Source organism: Pteropus alecto, unplaced genomic scaffold (assembly GCF_000325575.1).
Source record: "Pteropus alecto unplaced genomic scaffold, ASM32557v1 scaffold110, whole genome shotgun sequence".
In the NCBI taxonomy this organism is placed as follows: domain Eukaryota; kingdom Metazoa; phylum Chordata; class Mammalia; order Chiroptera; family Pteropodidae; genus Pteropus; species Pteropus alecto.
This window is the reverse complement of record NW_006431920.1, coordinates 137,031-146,519: the sequence shown is the minus strand read 5'-3', so window position 1 is coordinate 146,519 and position 9,489 is coordinate 137,031. Positions and strand designations below refer to the sequence as shown.

General features: G+C 39.2%; 1 protein-coding gene across 1 annotated transcript in view; it reads left to right on the top strand.

Annotated features, from left to right (window-relative positions):
* Nucleotides 1–390: 390 nt before the first annotated feature.
* Nucleotides 391–9,489, top strand: part of DGKD (diacylglycerol kinase delta) — a 70,938-nt gene continuing 61,839 nt past the window's right edge. Inside the window, exons 1-2 of the mRNA XM_006906618.1 lie at nt 391–525; nt 2,111–2,191. Of these exons, the coding sequence (XP_006906680.1) occupies nt 391–525; nt 2,111–2,191 (216 nt within the window). The remainder of the gene's footprint in view (nt 526–2,110; nt 2,192–9,489) is intronic.

The following is a 9,489-nucleotide window of genomic DNA, read 5'->3' as shown; positions in this document are numbered from 1 at the left end:
GCACAGCAACCTCCGTCAACAGTTTTGGCAACAGGATCCTGAGAAATGGCAGGAGGCCAGAGAGCATGGGGACAGGGCCAAGAATAGCTGAAAAATACCAAATGCTGGAACCGGGGAATGCACTGGCCCGGGCCGCCTGCTGTGCTCCTCCAGCCTTCGTGTCCCCTTCTGCTGTTCCCCAGGGCATAGTCAGGGTGCACCTTGGGCCTCTGACACCCCTTCGCTGAGGCATGCCATTGCCCCGTAGAGCATTGTGTTCGCCTTCCTCCGGCAGCAGGCTGGAGGGTGTGAGAAATATCTGTTAGGCGTCGTCCCGCTGGACTCCAGCGCAGCAGACGTCAGTGTGTGGCTTGGGGAGACGAGCGCAGGGGGCTGTGGACACACATGCTCATGAGCCCGTTCCTGTGGTTTCAGACCGTCATCAAAGAGGGGGTGCTGAGCAAACAGAACAGCTCATTCCAGCGATCCAGAAGGAGGTACTTCAAGCTTCGCGGGCGAACGCTGTACTATGCGAAGACGGCAAAGGTGAGGTGCAGGGCCAGGACCGTCGGGGGGCACATCCGGGGAACTGCAGGGGGAGTTCAGGTGCGGGGTCCTCCTCTGGGCAGACCTCTGCCCTGAGTGCTTGTTTCCAGCGAGTCCCCTGATCTTCCAGGGTGCTGGTGTTACTTATCTTGGGCATGTCTTATTTCTTATAAACATGGGTTTTCTTTTCTTTTTCTTTAATGTCATATGTCACCAGGTGGGCGGGGGAAGGGGGTTGCCGAGAAAATCGCTCAGAAATAACCATGCGATAGCTGGAGATCTTTCTTTCAGAAAGATTGGGAGTCACAGGCTTGCTAATCTCTTATTATGGACTAAAATGTCTTTTTAAAACACTTTATTGAGACACTGTAGATGTTTAATGTATGTAACTGGATGAGTTCGGAGATCAGTTCTGGAATGTCCTGGGCTTCTTGGTGTGTGACCAGCAGTGCTTCATCTCTGGGCTTTCTAGCCGCGACCCTTCTTTCTGTTTACCACCTCGTATGTAGGACTAGACTCACCCGGCAGATGCCAGTGGAGGAGCCAGTGGAAGCTGCTGAGTTACACCACGTTTCAGTGGGTGTGATGTTGCACGGTGCAAACTAGTGTGTTTGCGAAGCTGGGTTTTGGCATTCCGAACACCAGTATTTCTGTATCAGTATTGCTGACAATACTACTGATCCTTGGGTACTAAAAAAAATCTGGAATCTGAATTATTTGTATTCTGAGATGTCTCTCTAGAGAGTGCATCAAAATTTGAAATTGAACAGAACAACTTTTTAAAGAAACAATTCTAAACGTTTCTCATTTAAAAACAAACAAACAAACTCTTATAGTTGTTTTAGTTCTGTGGGTGAGGGGTTGGAGGGGGAAGTTAGTTAAAAGGCTGAGTCACTTTTCTAAGTTTTAGTATTTCCTCCAGGGATTCCGGATGGAGTCCTGTTAGAGGGGCCAGTAAGGTAAACAGGAGGTGGGGACCGTGATGGGGGTATTTAGGGGAGAGAGGAGAGGGAAATGGTGGTGGTGGTAGCGGGGTTCCCTGCCTAATTCCCAGCCCTTCTTCTGAAGCCTGACTGTCTCTCTCCAGGACTAGATTCCTTCCACTTGGCTCCCTTGTTTTCTTTCCCAGCCAATTTCTTCTATTTAGGTCGGTCTCTTTTTCCCCTAGAATCATTTATTTTAGCAGGGACCCTTCCCCAAATGTGTGCTATCTTGGGAAATTAAAGCCGGTGGACAGAGGATTCTGAGAATGGACCCCTGCTCTCTCAGGTGGATTCTATCTGGAGGCGGATTTCACAAGTAAAAGTGAAATGCCGGTCTTCCAGAAAATAAATACAAAAATCGCAGCGCTGTTATTATTTTTCTCCGCTAATTCAATGACACTGAATTCCCTGAATTCAAAAAAGGTCATGGAGCCACACCTGTGGCTCTGCGCTCTTTGTTAGAAGCAGAGAGCATTCATTTAGTCAGCAGGGCTTGACTGGGGTCCGGGAGAGTGGGGGGCTGCCCTGGGCCATGGCTTAGGAACGTAACTGCCTCGGGGCGCCTTAGCCCCACGCTGACCGCGGTCCCTGTGTCTCTGCAGTCGATCATATTTGACGAGGTGGACCTGACAGATGCCAGCGTGGCTGAATCCAGCACGAAAAACGTCAACAACAGTTTTACGGTAAGACTCTGGACGCACCTTTCTTGGTTCTTCACCACGTCTGGTTTTCCTTCTTAATTTGAACAAACGTGTGAGCAGTTCAGACTTTTTCATCCTTTCTCTCTGATGGGAACGATCCCTCGTAAATTTTGAATTTAATGCTGAAAATAATACTGTGGTTGAAGAGTAACTGAGAATTTGGCATGTGTAAGCACAAAAGAACAGAGAAGATCCAAATGAAATTTTTTAATGTGTGTAGTTTACATTTCTCAAGTGATTTTGCACAGAGGCTTGTTTTTTATAATTATTGGAAATTTGGAAAATATAGAAAAGTATGTGGAAGCAGTTTAAAAACAGCCATAGTTCAGCCGCCTCATAACATAGAATGTTGATATTTTGATGTCTTTCTTTTCTTTTTTACTTTTAAACTGACCCCCTTCCCAATTTATAAAAGTTACAGTGTACTTTCTGCAGAAGTTCTAAATGCATAAAATCACATGACCTCAACACACAGAGGTAGCCAATTGCTCATTCTAGGTATTTATTTCTAAATATCTATGTCTTCACCCACATATACCAGGAGATCATAGTGATCCGGTGAACCTTTTGTGTTTACACTTTTTTTTTCTCTTGATGATATATGGTGATCATTTGCCCATGTTGATGATTGATCTGAATGTTCATCATATTTCCTAATGGCTACATAGCATTTCTTGTACGACTTCACAATTTTAGCTTCAGGGGCTGACTTTAGAACCTGCCTGTATACGATATGACTCTAATATCAGGAATGGAGTATTTAAAAATATTCTTTCTTTATATTAAGCTATCTCATCTGGAAATAAAGCGTGCTGCCTAATTTTTTCGGTTCTTTTATAACAGTCAAGGTGGGTGATTTTCTTCATGTTTAGGACCTGATATTTTGAGTCAGTTAGTTTCAGATACTTTCAGGTTTTATTTATTTAGTTATGGATTGATTGTTGAAGTTGATGATACGAATGGGATTTTCCTTTCTTTAAATTTCTACTTATTTTGTTTTGATGTAGCTAACTGTTCTTGGCTTTGCTTCGTGAAACCGAGTTAGTCAGTTTCCTGATGCGCTCTTATTTTATTCTTCATTTTACTTAGAATGTTTTTTACTTTTTCTCCATGAATTTTATTCACTTAGTGGCTGGGAGAGACTCCTAAGCCATGTAAATGGTTATTCTTTGATGTGTAGTTTTTAGGGTTTTTAATAGGAATAGAATTTCATTGGAGTGTTTTGAGCATTAATTTAGATGACAAGTTTGGTTTTAGGTATTTGTACATTTCTTAATAAATTTTTCTTGGCAGTTTTGAATTTTACAACCATATTTTGGATTTAGAATTTTCCTATCCGTCTGTGTGCTTTTCTTTGGGGTAGGAGGTAGCCTTTGTTGTGTTTTGATTTCAAAGTTAAACTAGCCCCATGAAATTCATTTATGTGTTCTAGAACATTTATATAGCTTTAGAGTCTATTGTTTCTTGAAAGTTTAAGGGAACTTACTTTAAATTATGTCATAAAGGCTATGAAAAAGCCTAAAAGATTTATACTTGCTTTTTGATCATTTGAGCTTTTCACTTCTTTAGTCCATTTCTGTGATTTACTTTCCCACTATTCCACACCTTCAAATTTAGTAGCTCCTATTTATTTATACTTTAAGCATCTATGTCTTTGGTTAGATTTCCTTTTGCATTTCTAATTTGATTTGTTTTTCTTGTCAGATTTCTTAAACTCTTACTATTTTTTTTTTTAAGATAACCAGTTCTTGGATTATTGGTCAGTTCCATTTATTTGGTACCTAATTCAATTTCTGCTTTATGTTTGTCTTTTTTCTGTGTTCATAACTTTTTAATAAGTTTATTGATTGGCTTATTCCTATTTTCATATATCTCATATCTATTATATAAAATGAAAACATGAGAGACTCTGAGTGCCTTTCTGTTCACATGACAGAGTTGTTTTTTCTCCTAGTAGAAAAATATTTTTAAAGACAAATTACTTTTTTGGTCATTTGTTGTTGAAGAAAAATTCAAAGTATGTAAATATGAATAGGAAATTTAAAACCATCCATATTCCTATTACCCAGATATACCTAGTGATATATTTTGGTTTAGGTCATTCCTCCCAAATATATTTTAAAAAATACAGTTTTTAACCTTCTTTCTTCACTTAACAATGACCTTTTTCTCTTCTTGTCTGTTAATGTTATATAGTATTCTGTCATATAGATGTATAAGTTTATTCAGTCCCTATATTGAACATTCCATTTTTTCCTATCATAAATATTGTGATGTATAATTGGACACAAACCCTTTTGTGCATTTCTGATTTTCACTTGTATAAGTTCTTAGAAATGGAATACCATTTGAGGTAGAAAATATAAACTTTTGAAAGGCTTTTGAAAAATAAATGAGGTATTAATATCCGTTACAACTTGGATGAGCCTTGAAAACATGCCGAGTGAAAGAAGCCAGACAGAAGGCCACATACGAACGATTGCATTTGTTTAGAATGCCACAATAGGCAATCGGCAGAGAAGGAGGAGAGTAGATCAGTGTTTGTGAGGCCTGAGGGGGAAGGAGTGCCAGCGAAAGGCGACAGGATTTGGCGGGGAGGTGACACAATGTTCTAAAATTAGATGCCGTGAATAAACTAAAAACCACTGAATTGTCTACTTTAAAGGGGTGAGTTATATGGGAATTGTGTATAATAAAAATATTATGGAAAAATAGCATGGCACTATGTATGCTTTCAGTACTATACCAGTTACTGTGGAGTTTTGTAGCCTGATCTGAGAATGAACGCTGGTTTATATATTGTCTCCCTGGTAATTACGTTTAGAGCGCCAGGTACTTGGCCTCCAGATGCAGAGCCTGTTCTGCATGGGAGGCCCCTGGCACGCCATTCCAGCCAGGTGGTCATGGGTGATGCCCAGCCTCAGGGCAGAGGCACTGATTCTGTCACACTTATTTTCTAGTTTGTTAGTGCTTTAAAACTGCCTTCCATTTGAGGATGCACTGAAAGGACAAGGGAAAGATTCATATTGAGGTTCCGCAGAAATGTTCCCAGATGCAGAAGTCATCCCATGAGTAATCTGCGATGTATGGATCCCTGGTTTATGGAATATGGGGACACATGGGAAGGATTTGGTCCCCAGTTTTCCCAGTCATACTTCCATAGAGAGTCAGTAAGTTCCAGGCACTGGGGCTGTAGGTGAGACAAGTATTTTCTTTGCCTAGAATTCATACTTAATGATCTGTCCCATTTCTAACCCCCTGCGGTGTTTACTGTCTGAACTCTGAACCTGCCACTTACCTTACAGTGAACTGCAGGAATCTGTGTGCAGAGTCAATCTGCTGTGTCCTCTGGAAGGCGGCACAGGTGCTCTGGGAGTGCATGAGGTGAATGAATGAATGAATGAATGAATGAGATGGATGAATGGATGAATGGATGGATGGATGGATGGATGGATTTGCCCAGCAGCCACTTCACTTCCTGCATTTTCCAGCTATTCCAGTAGTGATGTCCAAACTCCATAGCGTCTACTAAAATCGCATGCCTGATTCAAACAGCCAGTCAGTGAAAGCTGCTGTCGTGAATCAGCCAGCAGATGGGAACCTTCTGTAGCTGAAGCACGAGTAAACTCACTCCACTTTAGAAAAGACTCCCCCAAATGGCCAGAGAACCGTACCATAAAGGAGTAAGGACAGGAGGACAAGGGACTCTTGAGGGAGATGGGCGGAGTTATTTCGGGGAGAAGAGAGCTTTTCGGACAGGCTCCGTGGAAGAAGTGGCACAAGCAGGGCTCAGTTACTGGAGAGGGCTCTGCTCGTCTTCCTGTTCCTCAGAACGAAGGGAAGCTGGGCTGATGCTCGGGACGGGGAGGCCGGGCCGCCTTTAGAGTCCTGAGGGGTGGAGTGGCGGCAGGCAGTGTCCCTGTTCTCACCTTCGAGTGGGGCCACCCCCTTCAAGGCCAAAAAGCAGCAGTCTGAAGAGAAAAAGTGGGTTGCCAGCTTCACGTCCCAGCCTCTGCATTACCGTGAAATTGTATGTTTTTGATGATTAAACACGTTAGTACTAATCTACGAGAACTGAGACTTGGCGTATATCATTGCCATGTTGCCCGTAGAACTTACATCAACGAGACTTCAGGAGAGTGCTTTATTCTGTCTTTTTATAAACACCACGTGTCAACATTTTAGACTCTTTGCCACTTTGATATTTAAAAATGGTAATTTGTTTTACTGTGTTTCTTCTGTTATCAAAGTGAGGTCAAACATTTCTCACAGTCCCTTGCCATTTGTATTTCTTTATGAATTGATTTTTTCATGTGCTTTCAGATAGTCAACACTGTATTTGTAGGCTTCAAAATTCTCTCTCTCTCTCCACCCCCGCTCCCATGACTGTAATAATTGTAGTGGTTTGTCTTTTTTTTTTTTTTAAAAACTAGATCGCATAACAGTGGGCTAAAGTTACCAAGTAAAGATGCTTCTCCTTTTTCTTTTATATTTCTTTTCTTTCCATTATCTAATGTGTTCTAAAATTATTTTCAGCCTTATCACAAAATTTACAGATTTGTGCTGAAGGTATCTTTTTACTACCAAACTTTTCAAAGGGGTTTGTTAAAGCAGCATTTCTTTTTTACTGAAACTTTATATATTTTAAATAAATTTTTAAATTGAAATAAGACTTCCATACCAACAAATGCATAAATATAAGTATAGATTTTGATGTGTAACCACTGCTCAGATCAAGTGATGACACATCCAGGTCCCAGGAAAGTCCCCTCATGGTCTCTCCTGGTCACTACTTACCCACCCCCCCACCCCCCGAAATGTAACCACTGTCCTGACTTCAGTTCTGTGGATGAGTTTTGACTGTTTTAGGTATTTCGTGTAAATGGACTCATACGTATATTCTTTTGTGTCTGTTTGTATATTTCCTAATTTCATGGCACTTGGGGATTTTTTTCTGGTTGTATTGTTACTGAGTTCCACCTTAATTTTACTGTGACCAGAGAACATACTCTGTGATTTCAGCCCTTGGGAATTATTGAGACTTTATGACCCATTGGTTTTTATAAAGGTTCTATGAGCATTTGAGCAGAACTTGGATTAGGTCGTTCTTGAACGCAGTTGACTAGGACGGTTTAGTCATTTTTCTCAAATCTTCTATAACCTACAGTTTGTTTTTCTGCTTGTCCTATTAGTTATTGAGATTTATTAAAAGTTATGATTTGTGGGCTTACTGTTTTTTGTTTTCATTTCGCTAATTTTTTCTTTTTCTATTTGGAGGATTATTAAGTCCATTCAGATTTAGAATTATTTTATATTCTTACTAGATTGACCCTTTTATTATGAAATAACATTTGGTATCTTAATTTTTTTTTGCCTTTAAAGTTACTGTAGCTACAGTAGCTTTGTTTTGGCTAGTTATTGTAAGTAATGGTAAATTTCCATCTTTTTACTTTCAACCTTTCTATTTAATGTGTGACTCTTGTAAGCAGCATATAGTTGTGCGGCTTAAAATTGTCCTGTTTAATTGGATTATGTCTTCAACTGGATTATATTTAACCTATATTTAGTTTGATACTCTTGTACTTGGGTATAAATTTAACGTATTATTGTTTTCTCTTTGTTTCACATTTTATATTTTTTCACACCTTCTTAAATGGATTGTGATTATTTCATTTTCCCCCTTCTCTTTTAGCTTATTTCATAGAGAATATTTTACAGATTACAAAATATACCCTTAATTTAAATTCTAATGTAGATTAGTACGTTTAGTGTGTTCCAGACAATGCAAGGGTCTTAAAGCATTTAAACTCTCTATACTCTTCATTGCTATTAAAATTGTAGTTGAAATTACAATTAATTTTCTGTTACTTTAAAATAAACTCTGTACTCACCTCTTGCCTTTCTGTTGGTTTGTCGTATGTTTTATATTTCACATATATTTGAAATGTTTAGGATATGATTAGTAATTTAGATTTATAATGGATATATGTACTTTCTTTTGCTCTTCATTTCTTTCTGTAGTTCTCAGATCCATTTGGGGTAATATTTTTGTCTGAAAAACTTCCTCCAATATTTCTGTAGTACGGATTTCTATTTTTGTTTGAAAATACCTTTATTTCACCTTTCGAAGGCTTTTTTGCTTGTTACACAATTCTGGCTTGGCAATTAATTTTTATTTTCCAGTAACCTAAAAGTGCCACTCCACTGAATAGCTCCCATTATTTCTATTAAAAGTAACTATCACTGTCATTGTTGCTCCTGGGATGGCAGTAGACTCCCTCACCACTACTTTTAAGATTTCTTTTTCTTTTTCTTTTTCTTTTTTGGCATTGAGCTGTTTTACTCTGATTTTTCCAGATATGGTTCTTTGTATTTATCTTGCTTAGTGTTTCTAGCACTTGTGAAATTTGTGGATTTAAGTACGTCCCTTCTGTTGTCAGTTTTGGAAAAGTTTGGTTATCATCTCTAAGTATTGCTTCTATCCATTAATCTTTTTCTCTTATTCTAGGACTGGTTCGTTAGATCTTTTCACAGTCTTCCATATGTTTCTTACACTCTTTAAAAAATATTTTCTACTCTTTTTACTCTGGTTGTTTTATTATTACTATCTTTTTTCTGATGTTCTTCAGGTCTTCCTTGTCTGTTGTTAAATCTATTGAGATTTAAAGGTCCATTATTGTATTTTCAGCTTAGAATCTTTGCTTTTAAAAAGGTTTCTAGTTCCTTGCCAAAGTCCCCATATTAAATGTATTTATTTTAAAATCTATGTCTGAAAACTTAGTATATCTGATTCCTCTCTGCGTCTTTTTCTATCGTCTGGTTATTCTCTTGGCTTTTTTCCCTTGGCTTTTTCCCCTGTAGTCTTTCCTCCTGGTACTCCTGTTAACTTTTGTTGACGTACATTGTTGGAAGAATCGTCAAGATGATGTTAGGCTCAGGGTGATGATGGCTTCCCTCAGAGAGGATTTACTTTGCGTCCGGCAGGTAGGCGAGGCGGCAGCAAAGTCTGTGTTACACCTGACTGAATGTGCTTTTACTTTTCCGATTGGCTGGTATATTTGAACTTGCTGTTTCTGTGAGATACTGCTTAAGCACTCTCAGCTGAAATGTGAGGTGTTTATTCTCTGTTGGGCTCTGAAAATTTTTTTTTCCTTCCACCAGTCCTATAGTATTGCCACAAGCTCCGGTCAGCCTCTTTGGCTTCCACTTATGAATCAGCAGTAGTTGTCAGCGGTTTAATTTTTTCTGTATCTAGTCACTCTTACAGTATTGTGAGTATC